The 24,921-nt window shown below is 49.4% G+C and overlaps 1 protein-coding gene across 1 annotated transcript; it reads left to right on the top strand.

The window, feature by feature from the left end:
* Window positions 1-1,309: 1,309 nt before the first annotated feature.
* XKR7 (XK related 7) lies at window positions 1,310-24,224 on the top strand. The gene is made up of 3 exons (XM_011380149.1): window positions 1,310-2,083; window positions 21,487-21,689; window positions 22,973-24,224. Exons 1-3 carry the CDS (start codon window positions 1,500-1,502, stop codon window positions 23,926-23,928), a joined length of 1,743 nt encoding a protein of 580 aa, XP_011378451.1. The 5' UTR covers window positions 1,310-1,499; the 3' UTR covers window positions 23,929-24,224.
* The last annotated feature ends 697 nt before the right edge of the window (window positions 24,225-24,921 follow it).

The raw sequence follows: 24,921 nt of genomic DNA on the forward strand, positions 1-24,921 counted from the left end.
GGACTGCAGATGGCTGCTCCTTCCTGACCCAGGGCAGCTGTCTCCCTTCATCTTTTCTTCTTTGCCACTCTGAGGCGCAGTGGTCCTCAAACCTCCCTCCTCCCCTCTTCTTTCTTCGCTTTCTCTCCTAATTCTTCTCCTACCCTTGAGAGGTAGTAAAACCTATTCTAGAGCCAGATTATAGGTTTGAATTTGGCTCTAGCACATTCTGCGTGACTCTGAACAAACTAGTTAACTTCTGTGTGATTCGGTTTCTTCATCTGTAAAATGAGAGGGAAAATGTAAATTATCTCACAAATTATGAGGATAAAATGAATTAGTAATTATACAGTGCTTAGAAGTCCTAGGCAAAGAGAGACTGCTGTCAGACGGTATAATAAATACATCTACTTTGGGCAAAGGGTGGGCGTATGAGGAATCCTACCCCTCTCCTGAATTACTGTTGTATTCTCCCTCTGGTCTCTTGACCCTCAGGCTGTTTTGCTAAGAGCACTTCTCTCCTCTGGCTGCAGGGTCTTCATTCAAATTCCTTGACTTGATCATATTACCCTCCTGGTCAAATAATGCAGTGGTTCACCATTGCTTCCTGGATAAAGCACATCTTCTGGCTCTTTAGGATCTCATCCCTCAGAATTCTTCAACCTCATCTTTCCCCCTCCCAGAATCTGTGATCCAGATTTCCTTGAAAACGTGCCCTCCACTCTCGGGCCTCCAAGCCTTTGCACGAGTTCTTCCCTCCTCTGGTGTTTCCTCCCTTCCCTTCCCCTCCCTTGTTGTCCCCTTCCCTGCCCCTACACTACTAGGGCTGTGGCCATATGAAAACAGTCCTTAAGGAGGAAAAGGGGAGAGTGGGGAAGAGACAGCAACTCTCAAGACCTAAGTTTTCTCAGCTTGAAAACAGTAAGAAAAAGACAATAAGAAAAGAGACCTCTGAGGATCAAAGAAGGGGATGGGACAATATGTGAACACTGTAAACTATGAAGTGGCGCGTTAGCATCGCGTGACGGCTAAAGGGTTGCAGGGGCACCCGCCTAAGCAGTCCCTTACTTCTAAGTTCCTGGTTTACCCCTACCCTTCAGGCCACTGGAGGTAAACCGAGGAGGGAAATGGAAGAGGAGAGGATGGAGAGAAGGGCGGTGAAGAATAGAGAAAGGAAGTGGAGTGGGGCGGGGTGGGGGGGTGGGAGTAAGAGGCAGAGAGCATGTGGTTGGGGCCCCACACCTCTGAGGAAGGAAGGAGAGGGTGACCTGGGATGCTCTCCCCTCCCCTCTCCATCTTCCTTCCCAAGGGGGGACCCGGATCCGGCCACAGCCCAGGCAGGGTGGGGGAGGGGCGAGGGCGGCGCCGAAGAAAATGAATAATTAAAGTAGAAGGAAGGAGGAAGAAGAGGACAAGGAGGAAGAGGAGGAGACGGGAGCCACCCACGTAGGGTCCTCCCCACTCCGCACCCCACCCCCTCCGCCTCCCGGAAGTCGCTCCCCGCCTCCTGCTCCGCCAACATGGCCGCGAAGTCTGATGGAGCGGCGGCTGCGGCCGGCCCGGTGCCGGAGGGGGCGGCCGGAGGAACCCGGGGCAGTACGGGCGGGCGCAGGGAGGCGGCGGCAGTGGCCGGGACCCCGGGAGTGACCGGAGCGGGAGGCTCGGGGCCGCGCTACGAGCTGCGGGACTGCTGCTGGGTGCTGTGCGCGTTGCTGGTGTTCTTCTCCGACGGCGCCACGGACCTGTGGCTGGCAGCCTCCTACTACCTGCAGGGTCAGCGCACCTACTTTGGCCTCACGTTGCTATTCGTGCTCCTGCCCTCGCTTGTAGTGCAGCTGCTTAGCTTCCGCTGGTTCGTCTACGACTACACGGAGCCCGCGGGGACCCCGGGACCCGCCGTCAGCACCAAGGACAGCAGCACTGGCGGGCCCTCCATTAGCACCAAGGACAGCGCTGTCGCCTTCCGGACCAAAGAAGGCAGCCCGGAGCTGAGTACCCGGCCCGCGCCCTCCTCTGCCAGCGCCTACCGCCGCCGCTGCTGCCGCCTCTGCGTCTGGCTGCTGCAGACCCTCGTTCACCTCCTGCAGCTCGGCCAGGTCTGGAGGTAGGAAAAGTGCAGGTGGAGGGAGCTGACTATGAGGAGTGGGGGTGGCGAGGGGCTGCCTGCCGCCCCAGACCTGCTCTGACCTCTCCAGACCCTCATCATGTCCTGACCTCCGCCCGCCCCACCCTATTGCAGCTTTGATTTTTTTTCTCTGCCAGCTACTCCCTGACCTCTGCCCTCAAACTCTGACCAACCCCATTCTCTCTGATCTGGCCATTGAGGGTGGAGCGGATGGGGTAAGAAAAGAGAGAAAGATCCTCAGGGGTGTAAGAATGAGGAGGACCCTGGGCTCATGAAGATGGGTGTGAAGCTTGGAACAAGGCCCCAGGGCTCCCTCCAGCCCTGAACCACTCCTTTTTGCCTGAGCGATGAGCCTGGGTTTAGGAAAAATCTCAGAAGTCCTTCCCTGCTCTCAAAGATTCTCAGTTCAGAATTGCAATCCATTCCCAACCTCCCAGGATAAACATGGAGGCAGCTAAATAAATATCCCACTCAAACTTTTTAGACTTTTGGGAAAGGGTATGCTGGACTCAGCTGAGAAGGTGTCTGGCTCCTGTTTCTTAGGACTCCCCCAGTGCCCCACCCCAAACACACGCCTCAACAGGGCCAAGAGGATTTGGGATCTTGAATCTGAGATTAGATGGCTACTAACTGTCCTTTAATCTCAGGACAGTAAGATAAAACTGAGGCTTTGTATAAGCAGCCCACTTCCAGCCTTCTTCCTCTGCCAGGACTGAGGGTGCCTGCTGAGCTGAGCTGAGTTGATTGGAGATGGGGAATTATGAACCTAGGATTCCCCTTGAATCAGGATTGTTGTAGTAGCTTAGGCTCTACTGTACACTGATTGAATGAACTTACCTACTATGTAATCTTAGGCAAAACCCCTCCTCCCTCCAAACCTCAGGTTCCTCACCTGTGAAATGTGGAAGAATTCCTACTGGTCTGTCATCATATTTTTCTTACCTAGTGAGATGATCAGATGAGAGAAGGTCTGTGTGAAGGCCCTGCAGACTGTAATGTATTTTAGGAATGTAATAGATTGTCATGATTATCACAAACGTGGGGAAAGCATGGAAAAGTCAAAGTAGTGTAAGGATTGCTGTTCTTATATTTATTCTGCTACTTATTAACACATTCTGTCTAACTCAGAAGATTCAGTTCTGGGCTGAGGGTTAGAAACAGGACACCCAGGGTTTGTCCCAGCTGCTCACTTGCTGTGTCACCCTTGTTATGTTGTCGAATCTCTCTGCCTTGGTTTCCCCATCAATGCCTTGTCTAGATTGATGTGTATATTCCATTTAGCTTGCCCTGGGGGAAAAGGAGAGTGGAGTTGTATCCACACAAAGGGGTGTTATTATTATTAGCTTGACACATAAAAATATTCATGTCTACATCCAGGAACTAATCTGCATTTATCATTCTGTGCCCGAGTGGACAGATGGTGAAAGATATTTTTAGATTCTGAAATGGTAACTTCCTATTCTTGGTAGCCAAAGCTTCGTCCCCCTTTCCCTTCAGCCTAAAATGGGCCAACTGCCCCTTGACTCACTGGCTACCTCAAACCCTCCTCTTCTACTTGTTCAGAATCTACTTACAAGAAACTAATACTTCTTTCTTGAACATAAGTTGAATTTCCCTCAAACTGTGAGAAAAATTACCATGGGGTGGAGATAAGGGTCTCAGGGGAGTGGCTGGAGATGGCTGAGGGTCCATTGAGCTCCATGGCTTCTTAGATAAAAGGGCTAACTATTTCCACTCTCCTTTATTTGTAAAATGAGGGGATTGGGATGAGATGATTTTGCAGAGATGACAAATGAATGGCCCTTAGGTTGAAACCTACAGAAGTATTTTGTTTGGCTTGTATAGTATTTCAAAAATCCAAAGGTCTTAGCTTCTATTGGGGGGGAAAAAAAAAAGGAATCTAACAGTTTTTTGGCCTGTAACAATTTAGGCAGGGTATATGTGCTCCAATTTGTCCGGTTCCAGTCCCCTTCAACACATGTTGACCATTTCACTCAAGCTTTAGGGGAAAGAGAGGCCTAATTTACAGTTCTATAACAATTATTTTATTAAGCACTCACTTTGTGCAAAGCCTATTGGTTGCCTTTTTACCTGTTTCATCTCCTGTATCCCTCCTAAGACACCTCTGATGGGTTGTATTATCATTCCTACTTAACAGATGAGGGAATGGAGGCTCAGAAAGGGGCATCCTTGCCCAAGGTCACACAGCTAAAGGGTAGGAGAGCTGGGACTCAAGACTCTGCCTTCGAAGCTCAAGTTCAATTTACCCACCCTGCAGTTCTGCCACTAACGTGTTCCCCAAGCTCAAAGAATTATGAGTCCGAGTTCCCAAGATTCCGGGATGATAGAAAGTCAGGGCTTCTGCTGCACTGAGATAAGAATGTGAAAGGAGCGGGAGGGAGTTGGGCTATCTGGGTAAGGATGGGAAGACAGTGTATATTGTGGGGGAAGTGCTGGACTGAGAGCAGTGGATCAGGAGACCTACGTCTTCATCAGGGTTTGTAACTAGTTTGCTAGGTGACCTTGGGCAAGGCTCTTCCCACACCTGGGCCTCAGTTTCTCTGTATGTCAAATGAGAATATTAGATTTGACAACCTTAAGAGCCTTCTCTTTTCTGGAATTCTAACTCTAGTCTAATTATCAGAGCTAAAGCCTCTGGGCTCCTGTCTCAAAAGCTTTGGCTTCTAAAATGGCTGAGGGTCTGGCTAAATGGAAGATAATCTAGACAAGGTATAGAGAAGCCAGCAGGGCTGGCATTCCTAGAAATTAAGCAATGTTGGCACAACATGTTTGCTTACCACATGAAATGTTCCCACAGTGAATAGTTTCACTGTTCAGCAGGACTTGGTGCAGATGTTCTGAGTGGTGGAACCTGGGGTAATGAGGAAGGAGATGTGTGTCTGAGCCCTCCAGTATCAAAACCGGGAGACCAGGCAGTCATTCACCTTCTGATCCCATGCTCCAAATTCTGAATAAAATAATTGGAATCATAAAGATATTTTTCAACTCCTCATATTTGTACAATGCTGTGTCAAAAGCTTGAATATTTTGAGGAGCCAGGTGACACAGACTTGTGTCAGTACATGGGTGTCAGTTAAGAGGATATTATGGGGTAAGCAGTGCCCTAGAGAAGGGGAAACCACTACCTAACTCTAGCCGACGGTTCCATGAGAAATTGTGGACCCAGTTTTGTCAAGTCTTGATTTCTCAAGAGAAATGGGAAATTGGGATTTTTGTGTGAATTCTTCCAATTTTCAACTACTAATTAAGATTTTTAAAAATAGTGTCAACCAAAGGAAACACATTTGTAGGCCTGTCATCTTTGTGACCTCTGGTCTAGCACTTCACAATTGATAAGGTTCTTTCTTATTCTATTTCCAAACAACCCTGCAAAATGGGTGCTGGTATTAATTTAAACACAAATGGGGCTCTGAGGAGGAAGAGGAGAATGAATTCATGGACACCATGCACCCACTGTGGGAACATTTCATGTGGTAAGCAAACATGTTGTGCCAACATTGCTTAATTTCTAGGAATGCCAGCCCTGCTGGCTTCTCTATACCTTGTCTAGATTATCTTCTTTTGTGTGCCCCCACAACATAATATATATTTTATTTTTTAACAGTCCCAACTGTTCCCACGTGAGGTGCTCCAGGTACGTGATCTTGCTTTACCTCGAAACTGCCCTTGGTTGGCAAGTGAGGCTCAGAGAAGTCAAGTAACTTGTCCAAGGTCACCCACTAAGAAAGTGGGGGAGAGATGAAGTACCAACCCAGCTTTGCCCAGCTCCCAAGCCCAAGCTCTGCTTTGAGAGTGTCACAGAGCAATGCCCATGTACAGAGACAGATTGACCCCCGAGAGAAGAGCACACAGATCTTTTGGTAGAACATGAAGCTGGCTATGGGCAGGACATCGACCTTTGTTTTCTTCTCTTTCTGCCCCCCTACCCCAACCCTCTGAGCTATTAAGCCACTCAGGGCTGTTAAGCCAATTAAAGTCATAACCCTGTCTCCTCTGACCCTGTGGGCAGCAGAGCGGTAAGCCATGAATCCTGCTTCCCTTAATCTTGAATTCACTGGGCTCCAGCTTTACCCAGATAAGCACAGTTTGCTAAGCCAATTAGTGGCAGACGATCTGGCGATCTGGCGTGGGATTCCTCCCAGGCTGTCAGGATCTGGGGATCCCAGAATGGGGAGCGAGGAAGGCAAACTAGGCCTTGAAGGCCATCCCTCCCTTCTGTGTCTATGCCCCAGCTCTGTGTCCTCTGCTTTCTCACGAGCCTGCACTCAAGTTTTGAAATGAGTTAGTGATTTGCTTGGTGTAAAAGTCAGGCTCTGGGTCTCCTCTCTAGAAAGCCATATTTTTGGCATTATGGTTAAGAACAAGGACTCTGGATTCAAATGTTTTCAGTTCAAATCCTGATCCTATCGCTTTCCATGCATGACCTTGACAAGCCATATAATTTCTCTGTGCCTGAGTTTCATCCCTTGTAAACTAGGGACCACAATGGTACACCTCTTGGATTGTTTTGAGGTTTAATGAGATAATGTGTACCAAAGAGTCTAGCAAAGGGCTGGCCCCATTGTTATATATTCAGAATCATTGGCAGTGATTAGTGCCATCAGCCTGAGCTTTGTTCCCTGAAGAAGGAGGTTTGTTCACTGAGCAGGTGGCCAGGGAAAGGGCAGGAGGGCAGGAGGGCCTTGAAGGCCCCTGAAGCCATAAGGACAGAGCAGATGTTCATTTAATCTGCACTCATTCATTCAGCAAATATTTATGGAGCACCTGCTGTATACCAGCACTGTGCTAAATGCTGGGAATAGAGTGGTGAACAAGACAAAGTCCCTGCTCTCATAGAGCTCAGTAGTCTAATGGGGAAACAATAAACAAACAAAATAAAATAAAATAAAATATATATTATGTTGTGGGGGCACACAAAAGAAAACTTTCTTCCCACTTTCTAAGTTCTTCTAGCTGGGCTAATAATCAAATTTAATGAATATAGATTAACAAGAGAAAATATCCAAAGTTTATTACAGATATACATGCAAGGTGCTAGAAGAAATGAGACCCACTGCATCAGACAGTTGAGGTTTATGTGCCATTTTGGACAAAGGAGAAGTGAGGCAGGGGTCTGGGATTTCAAAGGGAAGAAAACGTATAAACAAATTCTTAATGACTAACCCAGAAACAATGGGACACAGAGGGCAATCTAATGAATAGATTTTGCTTAGGTCCTCGTCTGCCACACTTAATTCAAATATGCTAAGGTGAATACCTAAGAGTCCTTTCCTGAAGCAAGTTCTATCTGAATTCCTTTAGCCAGGTAAGTGGGAAGGTCAAGAGTTCTTTCTGAGTCTTTTGTTTCTTAAGAACCAACTTAAAATTAATATCTCAAAGGGTATATTTTGAGATGGCAAAACTTTGGTCCCCTTCAGTATGCATAATATAAAATATAATGGGTCAGATAGGGGTAAGTGCTACGGAAAAAGTGAAACAGGGCAGGGGGCGGCAGAGGATCAGGGAGGAGATAAGGTGGTCAGGGCAGGGCTCTGCAAGGAGGTGGCATGTGGGCGGGGGGCGGAGGGTACTGGATGAGGTGAGGGCGAGCTGTGTCAGGTCTGTGTCAGGGAAAGGTGTTCCAGGAAAAGGGAAGGAGAAGAGCAAAGAAGCCCTGTGTGCCAGAAGCAGAGAGTGCGAGCAAGTGTAGGAGACCATGGTGGACAGGTTGGCTGGGGTTAGATCACCCAGGGCCTCATAGGCTTTCACTCAGCATGAATAGGAGAGTCCAAGAGGATATGAGCAGAGGAGGCGTAGGGCCTTGACTCATGTTTTGCAACGTATACTCTGGCTGCTGGATGGAAAATAGACTGGAGGGAGGCCAAGATAAGCCTGGAGGCTCTGAGGAGGCTGCTGGATGATCCAGGTGAGAGAAGATGGGGGCTGAACCAGAGTAGTAGTAGTAGCAGCAGGGATGGGAGTCTGTTTTAGGCAAGGTGGACATGATATCTTTTCTTCTCTGGTCAGTCTCCTCATTGAGGCTAGAACGTCACTGGTTAAGAACCCACACTCTGGAATCAGTCATATCCTGTGTCTGCCACTGTCTGTGATCTTGGACAGATGACATAACATGTGTGCCTTGATTTTCTCATCTGTGAAATGGGCATTCTAATAATAGAACCTATCTCATGCAGCTTGGGGGAGTAGTAAATTAAATAATGTGTATATAGTGTTTAGCCCAGTACCTAGAATACAGAAAGTGCTCAAATCTCATTAGCCATTACTATTTGTATTATTTATGAAACATGACAAGGGTTGGATTCTATAGTGATTTCCAACCTATTTCATGGCCTTCTCACCATCATTTCAACCTGAGTATCTCTTGAGTTTCTCTTTTTTGACATGTTGGTTACGTGTCTAAGATTTTGTTCAGACAATTCCATAGCTGAAACATGTTTACAACCCCCTGAACTTGATGATTACCCACAAGATTCCTCCATGCTCTCACTTTGCAAGGTTTTTCCAGTCCAGCCTCGCTACCCACTTCCTGGGAGCCTCCTCTCCAGGACTTCACCACCACCACCCTCCTCTCCCTGCCCATCCGGCAGCAACAGGCCATTAGAGCCGCTCCTAACAGACACAGTGGCGGCAGTTGGGCCCAGCGTCCCCTGTTTGATCTATAAAGACCACACAGGAGAAGCCCTGGAGGGAGGAGGGAGGGCTGCCAGGAAATGGCTTTGAACCTACAGCTGGGGCGAAGGTCCCTGGGGAGAGGAAGGAGGATGGGTTAGGATCTACTCTGGCCTCTTCATTCACCACCCTGCCTTTGTTAGGGCCTCAGAATTCCTCCCCTGGGAAATTCTATCAGCCTCCGGTTTTCCCCCTACCTGACCCTATCCCGCCTCCACCAGCAGCCGGAATGCTAGTTCTAAAGCTCAGATCTGACCCTGCTACTTTGGAGCCAGAGGGCCAGCCCTGGCTCCATTCTGACCCTCAGGTGAGTCCAAGTGCTTTAGCTTGGCATCAGGCCCTCTGCCTCCTGCTCTTTCTTTCCTTACTGCTTTAGCCACTCCCAAAATAAGCCACACACTCCTTTGCTTCACACCTCTGAGCACCGCCTTCAGTCTTTCCCCCAGCAACGCTCTTTCCCATTCTGTTCCCAGTGAAATTCCGCACATCCTTCAAGGCCAAGCTCAAATGCTGCCTCTTCTGAGACACTTCCCTTGAACAAACTCAACACATGCCAGCCTCTGCCCCTCGGACCCCACTTCCCACTCCCTCAATTAGGCAAAAAAATTTTTTTCATCTAAAATGGAACTTGCTTGGTTGTTTTGTTCATTTGTAAAAGAGCTGTACACTTTTGTTGAAACCTTAGGCAGCACAGAAAAGATACAAAGACTCTCCCCTCTGCTCAGTATCTCTGGGGGCGGAGAGGTGGGGTTATGGGAGATTTCCATTCATTAATTAGATATTTTTTGTACTGCTTGAAGATTTTCCTCTGGTTTTTAATTAATCAAGAAATACATGTATACAGTCACCTGTTAAAAAGTTAGATGTTACTGAAAATTATAGCTACAATTTATACTTAGATTAGCTCATTCCTCTTCACAACGATCCTGTCAGGTAGGGATAAGAATATGGACAGCGAAGCCCAAACTCTAGCTCTGCTGCTGATGAGCTGTGTGACCTCGGGCAAGTCATTTAACCTCTCTAGGCCTCAGTTTCCTCATCTGCGAAATAGGATAATAACGTCCCTATACAAACGGCCATTGTGAAAGCTTATTGAATTAATATATGGAACACGCTTTCTACATCTGTAACATGGGCCAATAATGCTAGCTAACACTAATTGAATTTGTGGAAATTAAGGCAGAGAAAGGTTAACAGCATCCCAGTTAGTAGGTAGCAAAGCTAGGGTTTGAAGCCATACAGTCTGGCTTCCAAGCCCACATGTGTAGCCACCAAGCAATACTGCCCTCTACTAGTTGAATGTATACTTATAAAACATCAATCATGTATTGCTTTGGGAAGAGGGGAAAATATCAGAAAAGCATTTTTTAAGTTTTATTTCAATATAAAGTACCCACTGTTAACATTCTGGCTTCTTCCTTTCAGACTTTTCCCCCAGGCACAGTTATTCATTCCTTTTCAGCCTCACAGTCCTGACCATATTCTGTTGTGATCATCTGCCCACCTGTCTGGTTTTCCCACCAGATTACAAGCCCTTGGGGAATTGAGGCCTTGTCCTTTCTTCTCTCTATCCCCCATGGTGACTGGCCCAGAGCAGACCCTCTGTTGCTGTTGGTAGCCTTGCACCCAGCCAGCTCTGGTGAGGTATATAGCAGGTTCTTAGAACATGAAGTCCGATGAAATAGGCTTTACATCTGTGGCTGATATAGGGGGTGCTAAGGCAGTGTGGGAGCCTTTGCCATTGTGGATACAGCACTGAGGTCAGCTAGACCTACATCCACAGCCTTCCACACTGTCATGGACAAATGCAGGCTAAAGGCAATGCATTAGTACTTGCATCAGATGTAATGGGCACAACCAGGGCTGAGTTCCCAGGAGGATGCAGGTGTGGCTGACTTAGGAGATGGAAGAAGTGAAGTTTCTCATTTGTAGTAGTGTGAACTAAATTGAATCTTCAAAATCAGAATCTTGAGCATGACACACTTCACTGCCTGGGGTTCAGTTACCCCATCTGTAAAGTCCAGTTGGGAGCTTGAACATCCCGAATGAGTTTACCAAGGACTCAGACAAGAGAGCAGAGAAGCTGAGGGCTGGGGTTCTGGTGCAGCTCATGGCTCCATGACTTCCCAACTGTGTGATCCTAGGCAAGTCATTTCACCAATCAGAGCTCTAGTCTCATCTGTGAAATGGGGATAGTGATAGTATCCACTTCTTAAGGTTCTTATAAACATGCCTGAAGATAATATAAATGCACAGGGCTTGTCACATGCTATATGCTCAGAAACTATTTACCACTATTTACTACTATTATTGACCCAAGTTGCGGCCCATCCTACTTGCTTAGTAACAAGATAGAGGGTGGGAGAGGGGCATCTTAACACTCCCTAGCCCTCTCCACTGATGCCCTCTCAAGGATGAGAACTTGTTCTGCGGCCCTAGAGATGGTGTGAGGACACATAAGAACCCAAGGTTAAAGGGAGGCAGACTCTATTTGAATAGAAGCAAGAATACCCTGACAGTCAAGCTGCCCAGAATCAGAGCGGGCTGTTCCCCAGGGCATGAACGCCACATCACCAGACGCGCGCACAGGCAGAAGTGGCTGACTTTGGCAGGAAAGCTGTAGCAGACCTCCTACATGGGATTGAGGATACGCTAGATGGTCTCTAAAGCTCTCTAAAGTTAAAAGAGTCTATGGATCTGACTTGGGCACTTTACGATGCTTGATGGCCAGACCACAGGTTGCAAATCAGTAGCTGACTGGCAAATCCAGCCTGAGGACGTGTTTGTTTGGCCTGCAAAGTACTTTTCTCCCCTACTGTTTACTGAAACATTTTATTATGGAAAAAATTTAAATACATAAAAGAAGAGAGAACAGGATATGAACCCCCATGTACCATCACCCTGGCCAACCTTGTTTTATCTGGGCCAGCACCATCCACTAAAACTTTCTGCAGTCACGAAGATGCTCTATATCTGTATTATCTAATATAGTAGCCACTAGCCACTCATGACTCTTGAGCATTTGAAATGTGCCCAGTGTGACTAGGGAACTGCATTTTACATTTTATTTAATTTTAACTAATGTAAATTTAAATAATCATATTATGTGGCTATTGTAGGACAAATAACTGTTGGAGAGCATAGATCTGGACCTCACTCCATTTCTTTCCTTTCCATGTTATTTTGAAGCAAATCTCAGACATCATATCATTGTATCCATAAATATTTCAGTACATCGCTAAAGAGATAGACTTTTTAAAAATATAACTAAAAGATGTAATACTGTTATCACACCTAAAAAAGGAATAATAATTTCTTAAAAATTCATATGGTATTTTTAAAATTAGTTGCCAACATTTCCAAGTTGGGTGATGTTTTTGCATAAATATCTTAATTTCCAGCTATTCTTGAAAAACTTAAATTCTAGCCCTATTGGGCTCACATTCTCCCACGGCAGCAATTAGCTGGAGTGGGGATGGGGGAGCTGCCCTTTTAGACAAGGCTCCCCTCTATTGTTTTCCAGCGTCCCTCATGACGATAGTAGCTCAACCCCTTTACCATCTTGGATCTCACACCCAGACCAGGGACAATTAGAAGTGGTGCTTTCTCCCTGCCTCAATCTCCAGGTACCCTCAGGTGAAGTGACCAAAGCCACCAGAGACTGGAATCTAACTCCCTCTCCCCCCAACTGGTTCATGACATCCCAAACTCTGCCCGAGATATTAGGAAAAGAGAGAAACGGGGGACAAAGAGTCTTGGGCTAGAGTACAGGGTCCTGGGTTTTAGTCTCCACTCTGTACCCATTTCACAGATGGAAAAGTGAAGCCGGAGAGGGGAGGAGATCAGGCTGCACTCACACAGTGAGGGACATACGAGAACCTGGTCTAAAAGGCTTTGCTGGAGAGGGCCTGGGTGCTTTGCTGCTTGGCAAAAAGAGGAGCACTGGCCAGGAGCTGCTGGTGGTGGGTGGGTTGGGAGAGGGTCTCAACTTTTTAGCTGAGCCTAAAATTAGTGGCAGGAAAATGTTTGGCTTCAGCTCCACAAAAAAATGAGGTGCTATGACTCCCTAGGGGGCTGCTAAGGAGGAGGGAGACAGCCCAGCTCCCAGCACCACACAAAATGGGAGCCAAAATGGGCCGAATGTGTAAAATCACATTCTTTACTGGCATTTATGACTCATTTGGCTGCCAACCCCAGGAAGGTCCTATTTTGAATCTGTGCAGGAGTGCTCAGCATTAGGGGCGGACAGATGGAGAAGGGGCCTTAGGGCCATTCCACCCAAGAGCTTCTTGGGTCACACTGCAGGTGAGGTAGTGAATGACTGGGGGCCCAATATTTCCCCAAGAACCCACAGACAGCATCTGGGTCCCCGGGGCCTGGCTCAGCTTGATTTGTGCCCTGTGGTGAAATAAGGGAGTCAGCCAGCCCTGATTTAAGATGCAATCCTGATGCTTCTGGCTGTTGATCTTGGACAAGTCACTTCTCAAAATGCCTACTAAATGTCTCTGGAGTCTATCGTCTTCCATCCAGGCTATCTTCACCTGGTACCTGGTCTACCACTTGCCTCCCTCCAATCTGTTCCCCACAGTCAGGGTACTCCCTCTAAAATGCAGAAGTGCTATCTAAGCTTGTCACTCCCTTGTTTAAAACCTTTCTGTGGCTCCCCGTCACTCTTAAGATAAAGACCAAATCCTTTGCCATGTCCCACCTCATCTCTTGCTTTCTTAACTCCTTCTCCGAGCTACAGCCATTTTGACCACTTACTACTTCCTCCCATATCGGGACCTTTGCCCATGTTCCTCTGCCAGAGAGTCCCTTCTCTCCCTTCTTTACCTAGTTAGCCCCTGGTCTATTTCAGATAACGGCTCACTAGCCACCTCCTTCAGAAAGCCTTCCCTGACTGCCACACCCTTCCCACGCTGGCCAGGCCCTTCTCCAGCAATACTGCTTTCCTCAGTGCTGGAGCATGGAACTCTGTTTGCAGCAGGTCTGGAACTCATGGAATATGTTTGTTGTTACATGTTTACATAATGATTTCATTCATGTCCAGATGGGCTGGCTCTGTCTTGCTCACCATTGTGTCCACCAGCATTTTAGCACAGCTCTTGATACATTGTAGGTACTCCAAAATGCTGAGTGAATAAATGTCAAATGAACCTCCTCTTTTCTGAGACTCAGTTACCTCATCTGGAAAATGGGGATCATGCCCATGAAACCTCACAGGGCTATAGTAAGGATTTTATTAAAACATATACAGAAGTCTTTGGTGAGTGGCAGTTATTTTCAGAAGGAGGACAAAGACCCCCAAAGAAGATTCTGCCCTGTGAACTTGCCCCAAAGGGACTTCTCTGACCCTCTGTTTCCAGGGAAAGCCAGCCTAGGAGTAGGTCTCAGCTCTACCAGAAACTAAACTAGAAACTACAAGTCTTCCTCTTTATGCTGAGGTACCTGAGTCGAACAACTCCTTAAAACCTCCCATTGATCGAGTGCCCAGAATTGGGCTGGGCATTTTATATATATATCACCACTTTCTGATTTCATAGCTACCCTATAAGGTGAGCATTAAATGGAGGAGTTCAGAGAGGGAAGTGACATGCCTAAAACTATATAGACAATAAGTGATAGTCAGAATCCGAACCTGGGTCTCCTTGACACCTAAGCCTAGGTTCTTTTCCTCTGCATTTGACCTCCTTTATTTGGGGAGCTTATAATTTACACTCTTCCATTCATTCACTCATTCAAGAAACAAATATATACTGAACATTAACTATGTGCCAGACACTAGGGACATAGCATAGAACAGGACACCCATGGCCCCCATACCATTGGAGAGACATACAATAAATATTTACGTGAATAAATTAGACTGTTTCAGATTGTGATGTGTGTTATTAAGAAAACAGGATAACATGACAGAAAGTGGCCAGAGCAGGGTATAGAAGTGCTTTGGTAGGAGAGCAAGGGGGATCTAGAAAGGCTTCTCTGAGAAGATGACACTGAGCTGAGATGGAAAGCATGAGAATTTGCCAGGCATTGGCGAAGCTCTTTCCAGGAAGAGGCCCTGAGGTGAGAATGAACTTGGGGTGTGCAGGAAGCAGCAAGACCAGTGTAGCTGGAGAAGTGTGCGATAGGGAGAGTGAAGGAAGAGAGGTCCTAGACGTAGACAGAGGCTGGATTGCATTGGGCCTCAAAGTCACAGGGAGGATTTTATTCTAACAGTAGTAGGCAGTGGCAGGACCTGATGTGTAGGATTTTACAGGATCTCCCAGCTGCTGTGTGAAGTAAAATCTCTAAGAAGGCAAGGATGGGAAGAAGGAGATCTACCAGGTGGATGGAGGGCTGTTGCTGCTTGGGTGGCTGGTTTGAACCAGAGTGATGACACTAGACAGAGTGGAAAGAAGTACTTGGGTTCAGGACACAGCTGTTGGGCCTTAATATAATCAGAATTGGATGGGTGGAGAGATGGGCCTGATGGCAAGAATCAGGTTACTTGGGCTCATTTTGTAGAGGAAGACTGAGGCCCACACCGAAAGTTCAGTGAAGGACTTGAACCTGGGTCTTCTGACTCTCCAATTACTATTTGTCACCCCTCCTGCAGTTTTCTCTAAACTCACGTAATCCCCAGCAAAGCTTTTTGGTCCATCTTTGTCCAACATGGATCCTCCTAGGCAGTGGAACCGCACTTCCTCCAAGTAAGCAAAGCACGTTCTCTGGTGCAGGGGCCCATGGAGAGCCAAGTCTGAGTCCTACGTGTAGTGCTAACTTGCTGGGTGACTTTCTACCTGCCCCAGTCTCTTTCTGGTCTCAGTTTCTTCATCTGTAAAATGAGGATAATAATAGTACTCACCGCAGAGATTTACTTTGAGGAATGGACAATATGTATAAAAAGGCTTAACATTGCCTGTCATGCAGTTGGTGCTCAATATATGTGAGCTATAATTATTAACGCCTGGATACTATCCCCCTACAGAGCAGTAATGGGCCCAGTGTGGGTCTCCTGCCCCTTCTCATCAGCCATGCTCACCTGTCCACAGTGGATACCAGGAGCTAGCCAGGGTGGTGGGGGTGGGGACATTCCTGGATGGAGCAGGAGCGGGGGCGCCACTGGAAGCTGCTGTGTTTTTGGCCCAGAGTATGAGGGGGAGTGGAGAGGGGCGAGAACACACACTCGGAAACACCAAGACCGACAGATGGAGGAGCTGAGGATGTGAGAGACGCAGACAGACAGAGACCTAGAGTCGAGGAGAAGAGGATCAGACAGGGGAGGACAGCCAGAAAACTGGCAGTCACTCCAAGCCACGAGTTGAGCAACAGACCAGCAGATGGACCAAGCAGCCAAGAGACTGACAGACAGACAAACAGGCAGACCCAGTATTCAAAAGATGGACAAAAAGACAGACTGAAAAACTGACCCATTATCTAAGGGGACAGATAGGCTATCCTGACATCCAAGGGACAAACTGATATCCCCAGCCTCTAAGAGAAGACAGATAAGCTGACCCAAGATCCTAGGTCAGAATGACTAATAGATAAATGTAGTATCTGAGAGACAGCGTGACCCATAGTCCAAGGTACAGACAGGTAACAATAACTGAGGAAAAGATAAATATAGGCTGACCCTGAATTCAAGGGACAAACACAACAGGCTGATCTGAGCCCCAGACAAAAGAGACAATGGCCCAGGATCTAAGGCAGCCAAAGGGACAGGTCCAGGCTCAGGCCTAGGTCTGACTATCTGCATGGGGACTGAGGCCCTGGCCAGAAACTCTGACCTAGGACCAGAGACTTAGGGTGACCCGTGGACAAAGAACAAGAGAGAAAGAATGACCCAGATGCTCGTCCTGGAAACATTCTGTCTTCTCAGGGATGTGGGATCCCCTTATCCTTCCCCATTTGAGAGGAGCCTCCCAACTCTGGGGGATGCTGAGAGGTCCCCGGGTCACAAAGGCAGCCAGGCCTGGGAGAAGACAATGAGCTTTCTCCATTTTTTGACCCTGCTGCCTGCTCGCAGAGGCAATGGAGTCCAGAAGGGATGGCTTTCTGGATCCTCGAGTGGAGGAATTTCACACCCCAACTTCCAGCTTCTCTCCTCTCTAGACTTGTTTTTTTCTTTTTCCTCCCAACCCCTCTCTCAACAATACACACTATCTGCTCTCCCAGTTTCCTCTCAAACATGCTTCCTCTCTGAGCACAAAACTGGGAGTCGGCAAATTAGATTGAAAATAGACCTCTGAGCTCCTGTTTCCTGTAAAAGGAGGCCGGTAGAAGCTGTCTGTTCGGTTCTGGCTCAGCCTGGCCTTAGGCAGCTTAAGGCTGGGGCCGTCAAAGCTGGGCAGGCTTAGCCGGGCTGAAGGACATCAGAGAAATCTTCTTGGAGAAGGAAAGACAGAATGAGTCATTGGGGACAGGAGTTGCCTGCGAGGTGTCCTAGCTCTATGCAGACTCAGGCAGAAAGCTCCAGGGCCTCCAAGGTCAGGAGGGAGACACATGCACGCATTCATATTTATTCATTCGACAAATTTATTGAGTGCCTACTAGATGTGCTAATGCCAGGGATACAGTGGTGACCAAGACAAAGTTCCTACCTTCATGGAGCCATCGTGGTAAAATAGAAAATAAATGTGTAAATTAATAAAGTTTCACAGTGGATGTGAAGAAGAAAACAAGAGAGGGCAATGTGATGGACAAGAGAGATTTGGCGAGGGAGGAGGGGCCGACATAGGATGGGTTACCTAGGAGGACTCTCGGAAGGTAACGAGGAGCCCATGAGAAGCCAGCCACAGAAGGATTTGGGGAAAGGGCATTGCAGACAGAGCAAGTAGCAAGCATAAAGGTCCTGAGTCAAGAACAAGTTTGGCTGGGTTTGAGGAACTCCCAGGGTATCTGAAGTGCAGGGAACAAATGAAACAGTGGTTAGAGAGAGAGAGAGAGAAACAAGCACAGCCAGATGGTTCAGGGCCTGCAAGCCAAGGGGAGAAGCTTAGATTTTGTTCCAAGTGTGATGGGTGGCCCTTTGAAGGTTTTGAGAAGGGGAATGACATGATTTGACAGGTTTTAAAATTACCTTTCAAGTTGCCATGTGGATACAGGGAGTCCACCAAGAAGGCAAAAGATGACAGTGGCCTGGACCAGGGTGGTGGCAGTGCAGAAAATGAATGGACTGGGGATGCGTTTCGGGGGAGAGCAGATACATCCTCCCAAGGCCGGATTCCTTTCCCTGAGATGGAGCATCCTTCTCCGTGGGTGGTATCAGTCCCGTTTGTGGTGAAGATCAACTTCTTCCAACTTTCTTTCAAATAGAGTAGAATGGGGCAGGCTTCCTGGAAGAGATTTCAAGAGAGGCTGCTTGGTGATAAGGAGGAGCCAGAGGCCTCTACCAAGCATGTGTTCCCCCACTCTATGTGCACATCCCTCTGCAGTTTACAAATGCTCACACCATTTGAAGCTCAGAGAGGCTCAGAGAGGAAGAGAGACTACCCAAAGCCACACAGCATCTAGGGCATGGCTGGGCAGCAAACCCACAAGCCCAGCATATTGCCAACTTGCCTTTCTGATCCTCACCCCTAGGGGCTGTGATGTAGGCAGGAGGACAAGTGCTGGCCTCTTTTTAGAGAAAGCGAGACTAAGGTTCAGGGAAATTAGGATGCATGTCTTGGGCAGGGCTGTTTTAAGAACTCTGTGGACCCCTCGTCTATCAAGCATATTAAAATACAGCCATCTCAAGCATCAAATGTAAATTATGTATAACCAGATAAAAGCCAAATTGCAGTTGACTGGCTGATATCATGTTCTGTTTTGCAGACATTTAATTAAACATTTATTAATTTTGATTCTTCAGTTTTTCCCTGTGTTTTAGAGCCAATTTTTTTTTCCCAAGCCTCAAACATTTTCCTAGGCCCATAAAAATTTCGCAGGCCCTTGGCAATGAGCATGCAGTGCGGCTGGAAGGAACAGCCACAGTTTTGGGTCCTGTTGCCAAAGCAGGCAGAGGGATGCCGAACCCAAGCCCTTTCATCCCTAGACTATGACAACATGATCTTTCCACACTTTCCACTGATCCCACGTTTTGGGGTCTTAGAGGCCTTCCTTCTTCCCCTCCCCCTTCCCTGCTCTGGCCCACTGTAGTCCTGGGCTGTGGGCTGGGTGAGCCCTTTGTCTGCAGTTAGGGGGCTTGGGGCATTGAGAGCTGACAGAGGATGGGGCAGGAGTGGGCGGGGAGGTGGGCAGGCAGCCTGTCAGGTGGTGATGGATGCTGGCTGGGCTGGGGCCTCCCTCATGCTGACCAGGGCCAGGAAACAGATGGTCTTCCAGCCTGAGAGAAACTTCCAGGGTGTCGCCCTCCCCCAACTCCCCAGGCCCCTTCACGTTGGACCAGCTGGTCTCTCCTTCCTGATCAAAGTCAGAGCCGCAGCAATGGGGAAAGGAATGGGGTCAAGGGGAGATGGAATCTGGGAAAGGTGGCCTGTGTTCTGGGCCCTCAGAAGCTCTGGGGGCCATCTCGTTCTCTTCCTTAGCCCCCCTACCTCTGGCCATCTCCAGCTCTGTCCTCTGCCCCTCCTCTGTGCCCTGCCTTAGCTCAGCCCTGTCATTTCAGGCCTGGACCAAACCCCAGCCTCTCCTGGCTTCCCTCCAAGCCAGCCTCCAGAGCGAGCTTTCTAAGCCACTGAGCTTATCACATCATCCCTGATTCTGGGATAGAATTCAGATTTTAAAAAAATATAAGCTCTTCAGTCCAGAATTTGATGCCCTTCACAATTCTAGTCTTCTTATGCCCCTGCCCATGAAAACCCTCCCCTCCAGGCTGGCAAACCACTGGCTATTCCCTTAAAAGGCCATGTTCTCTCATACATCTATGCCTTTGCCTCAACTGGTTCTTCCACATGGAATGCCTTTCCACCTCCTGTGTGATTCAAATGCCTACCCATGCTTTAAAACTAAGATCAAGTGCCTCTTCCTCCAAGAAGTCTTCTCCAACCCCTCCCCCAGCTAAAGTTACATATCTTTTCTCCGAGTTCCACAGAATGTCTAGAGCGCATATTTCAGCTCTTGACTCTCTTCCACGGGACTGCAAGACATTTAAGGGCACAGGACATGGCACATAGCGAGTGATCAAAATATCTGGGAAATCCTTGGTTCTTCAACTTCAGATTCAAGCAATAGGGTTACTAGATCTGTTAGAATTTTCTTCCCTGGTTTCTAGGGAGATCACTTCCAGAGAAGCCCTCTCCAGTTTCGGCAAAGGGCATGCCTGCCCCAGGAATCAGAGAATTTGGGGATTGGGAGCCAATATCTTTGACTGCAACTGCCAGGGGTAGAGCTGCTGGGCAAGGCACCAGGGCAGAGATCTGTGTGGACAGGTCCCTTGTCACCAGTGGGTATAGTTGCAAAATATCTTCTCATCCGTTTAATCCTCACAGCCACTTTGGGAGGGATTAAGGAGGACTCAGAAAGGATCTTGCTCAAGATGACACAGTAAATAAAAAAGCAAAGTCAGGGATCAAACTCAGGATTTCAGTTTCCCTTCCATATACCCTATTGGGTTACCAGAGTTTCATTCAATTAAAACTTTCGATCACGCACACACATTCATTCATTCGGTCAACACAGATTGAGCACCTACTGTGTGCTAAGGACTGAGGCTACATCACTTAGCAAGCTGACCTAGTCATCCTCAAGAGTTCACAGTCCAGAGGAGATGGATGCACGATCAGGCAGTTATAACCCACTGTGACAAGTGCTGGGTTGAAGGACAACCTGAGAGAGGCCCCTACCTCAGGTAGAGGGTGGTCAGCAAAGGCTTCCTGGAAGAAGTCATGTTTGTAAGCTGAGCCTTGGAAGAAAAACAAGAGTTTTTCCAGGCTGGGGGCTGGAGTGGAGGTGGGGTACAAGGCAGGGTGTTCTAGGTAGAGAGAACATCAGGTAGGTACAAAAGCTCAGTCGTGAGAGACAGCATTGTGAGCTAAAATCTGTGACCTGTGCAGAGTAGCTGTAGCCATGAAGCTTGTTCGGAGAAGTGACAAGAGAGGAAGCAGCAAAATCTCAAATGCCAGGGGATCTATAAGCAGTTTCCCTGTGCCCTGTGGGGAGAACTGGGCACTGAGAGGTGGGGTTGGGAAGAGGCCAGAAAGCTGCTGGTGACAACAAAACTGGGGGCTGGCACCAGGAACTGTTCCTGAGGGAACCTGTGTGGGGGTGAACTCTTTATGGCATAGAGGGAGAGGCAGAGTTGCCTAATGGTTAGAATGTGGGCCCTGAGGCCAGGCTGCCTGGGTTTGAATCCTGGTTCCCGTGCTTCCTGGCCGCGTGACCTTGAACTAATGACATACCTCCCTGGGTCTGTTTTCTCATCTATAAACTGGGCATAACAGGGCTATGGCAGGCTTAGGGCACTGCAAAGTGTCAGAAACCCTGCAAAGAAAGCAGATCCCTATGGTGCCAGAGCAATGATGATGATGAGAATGCTGTACTAAGTGCTTTCTTTGTGTCACGGCTTTAAAGAGCCCATTAGGAGCTTCCAACAACAGCCCCAGGAGGTGATGCTTCCAAAACGCCCATTCTACTGTTGAGGTAATAGGCTCAGCGCAGTGAGTGACTTGCCCAGGGCCACACACAGCCGCACGTGCCCTTCGCGCTCGCTGAGTGGCACGGGTTGGGTTGGGAGTGGGTGCCTGAGCACCACGTCCCTCCTGTAGGTACCTGCGCGCCATGTACCTGGGACTGCAGAGCCGCTGGCGTGGGGAGCGGCTGCGGCGCCACTTCTACTGGCGGATGCTGTTCGAGAGCGCCGACGTGAGCATGCTGCGCCTGCTGGAGACCTTCCTGCGCAGCGCGCCGCAGCTGGTGCTGCAGCTTAGCCTCTTGGTGCACCGAGGCGGCCAGCCGGACCTGCTGCCCGGTGAGACCCGCTCCCTCCGCCCTCCCTGCGCCGGGCTCTGGGGATGCCCTGCTCCCCTAACCCCACCCCCAACCTGGGCTCACTCATCTTCAGTATTCAGTATTCTGACTGCCCCACGTGTCCACTCTCCCTGCTTCAGGACCCCCGGGGATGTCCTGTGCACCCCTCTGCACTGCTCCACTCACTGTCAGGGTTTGGGAGGCCCCGCCCCTTCTACTCTCACCACCCTCCAGGCGTCTGGAGAGCCCCCACTCTCCCCTGCAATGGCCCACTTACCTTCAGTGTTAGGAAAGACCAGGCCCCTCCACCTCTTGCTTCCTTTCAGGCCTCCTGGGCCATCCCGCCCTCCCATCCTCCTTTCCCGATTGTCAGGGCAGACCAGACCCCATTTCTGCCAAGTCCAAAGAGACCCTTGACCCCATCACCACACCTCAGACCCTCTCCTGCCCGCTTCATTCCCCAAACTGTCCTGATCTCAGCCTGCATCTCCTGCCTCACAGATCTGCCCAATCACCATCAGTTTCCAGAGAGCCTGTCATCCACCCTTTTGCTGCTCGTCAGCCCTCTGGGGACCCCTCCCATGCCTAGTCTTGGTCCCCATGCACACAGCCCCAACTCAACTACGACAGACCAGGCCAACCCCTTCCATGTCAGAGAAAACCCTGGAGCTCCCCGTGCTCCTCCTATCCAGACTCTGCCCAGTCCTCAGTGTTCTGAAAGACTCTGTCACCACCTACAGGTCCCCTGGGGGATCCCTTGCCCCAGTCAAAACTCTTCCCCCCCCGGATTTTCTTCCCATCCCCTCAGCTGTGCTCAGCGTGGATATCCTTCTCCACACCCCAACCTCATCCTGGCGACCTATAACTTCTAATAGTCCCCTCCTGGCTCCTCCATGCCCTAACTGTGACCCCCCTTCACCTCTTTTTCCACTCCCAGAGTCCTAGACCCTAATTTCCTACCCTCCCACCAAGACCCCTGAGCCCTAATAGCCCCGTACTAGAGACCCAGATCTGACTCTTATATGGAGACCCAAATCACTCACCTTTCTTCTCCCTTTCTGCTCCCACCCTGAAAAAGTACCCAGCTCCATCCACTCTTACTCCTCCATCATTGCTCTTGAAGACCACCCGCCCATACCTTCCCCTCACCCTGCCTGATTTACAGATCCTTCCCTCGCACCTCCTCAGAACCCAGCTCCTGACCCGGAACCCTCCCCTCTACCCAGACCCCGACCCAGACCTGCCCCTAACCCAGCCTGCCCCACCTCCACCCTGTCTCCACAGCCCTCTCCACTTCTGCCTCACTCGTGTCCCTGGCCTGGACACTGGCCTCCTACCAGAAGGTGCTGCGGGACTCACGTGATGACAAGCGGCCGCTGTCTTACAAGGGTGCCGTGGCCCAGGTGCTGTGGCACCTGTTTACCATCGCAGCCCGCAGCCTGGCCTTCGCGCTCTTCGCCAGCGTCTACAAGCTCTACTTTGGCATCTTCATTGTGGCCCATTGGTGCATCATGACCTTCTGGGTCATCCAGGGTGAGACGGACTTCTGCATGTCCAAGTGGGAAGAGATCATCTACAACATGGTGGTGGGCATCATCTACATCTTCTGCTGGTTCAACGTCAAGGAGGGTCGTAGCCGCCGCCGCATGACCCTCTACTACTGCATCGTCCTGCTGGAGAACGCAGCACTCACGGGCTTCTGGTACTCCAGCCGTAACTTCTCCACCGACTTCCACTCGCTCATCCTGGTCTGTGTGGTGGCCTCCAGCTTTGCACTGGGCATATTCTTCATGTGTGTCTACTACTGCCTCCTGCACCCCAATGGGCCCATGCTGGGGCCCCAGGCACCTGGATGCATCTGCCCTGAGGCCCAGGAGCCCTGCGGCCCACCAGCTGACGCTGTCACAAGTCCCCCAAGGTCCCTTCCAAGGACTACAGGCGCTGAGCGGGATGGGGCCTCCATGGGAGGTGAGCGTGCAGGGACCCCCACGCCACCTGTCTTCCAGGTGAGGCCTGGCTTGCCTCCCGCACCAGTGACCCGCACCTTTCGGACAGAGGGGCCTGTCATTCGGATTGACCTGCCTCGTAAGAAGTACCCCGCGTGGGATGCTCATTTTATTGACCGCCGGCTCCGGAAGACTATTCTGGCGCTGGAGTACTCCTCACCTGTCACACCCCGGTTGCAGTACCGGAGCGTGGGGACACCCCAGGAGCTGCTGGAGTATGAGACCACGGTGTAGGCCACCGTCTCCCTCCAAAAATGGATGGGCTTGGCTGGCCTCATATCGACCACAGTGTTGAGCCTGGAATTTCAGGGCCACCAGGCTAAGGGGGAGTGGATCTATTGGTCCAAGGGTAGAGTGGCCCCATCATTGGGTTCTTTCAGGGGAGGGGGCAGCCTTGTGGAGGCCCCAGCCCTAGGCCTTGTTTTCAGCCCTGTGGCCCATTTCCTATACCCCCTCGAACCAGGGTCCGGGGAATCAACTGGTGCTACACTCTTCATGAGCTGCCCCATTTTCATGAAGGCCTCCATACCACCTCTGGTGCTGGGGGCCTCATACCCTCTTCTCTGCCTGCAGTTGCCCATGCGTCACCCCTGGTGGACCCCTCAGAGAAAGAACACTGTCTGGGGCCCTGTGCTCCTGAGGCGGTGTTAGGAGTGGGCTCTGTGGTGAGAGGTCTCTGAGGATGGAGGAGGCTGTGGAAGATGTGGGGTGAGGTGGGAGCATACATAGACAAGGTGGGTACAGTTCCCGTGGGGTCCAAGGTCTGGAACCTTGGCAAGAGAGGGATTAAAGGAGGGAGTTAGAGTAGGATGGGGAGTTGGGGGGTGGGGGGCTGACAGTGCTGGGGCTGGACGGGAGGAAGAACCCTGAGACATCTGAGGGGTTCAGGCTGGCCAAAGCATGAAGGGGTAGCAGATTTGGGGAAGGGGAACCCTCGATCCGGAGCATAGAATATGTTCCCCAAGTAAACTTCAAAGACACTCTTTGTTGTGGGCTCTGTTATGGATGAGGTCCCAGACACCTCAGGTGAAATGTTTCCAGGAGCCTTTCTTTGTTCTAGATGAGCATCTAGAACATTTCTTCTAGGAAAAAATCTTGAACACAACAGAAAATACGTCTAGGAAGATACTCTGGACTCAATTATAGATAAGGTTCTAGCACATTTAGCAGAGGCACTGTTCTAGAGAGACATTCTTAGTTCTGGATTAAGTTCTAGAACACTTAGCT

This window comes from Pteropus vampyrus, unplaced genomic scaffold, assembly GCF_000151845.1.
Source record: "Pteropus vampyrus isolate Shadow unplaced genomic scaffold, Pvam_2.0 Scaffold388, whole genome shotgun sequence".
Classification (NCBI taxonomy): domain Eukaryota; kingdom Metazoa; phylum Chordata; class Mammalia; order Chiroptera; family Pteropodidae; genus Pteropus; species Pteropus vampyrus.

What these genes read in the sequence shown, in the direction of transcription:
- XKR7 (XM_011380149.1), top strand. Translation starts at nt 1,500, where the DNA reads ATGGCCGCGAAGTCTGATGGAGCGGCGGCTGCGGCCGGCCCGGTGCCG. An exon ending in CAGCTCGGCCAGGTCTGGAG is followed by an intron (nt 2,084 to 21,486) that starts GTAGGAAAAGTG and finishes TCCCTCCTGTAG; the next exon opens with GTACCTGCGCGCCATGTACC. An exon ending in CCAGCCGGACCTGCTGCCCG is followed by an intron (nt 21,690 to 22,972) that starts GTGAGACCCGCT and finishes CTGTCTCCACAG; the next exon opens with CCCTCTCCACTTCTGCCTCA.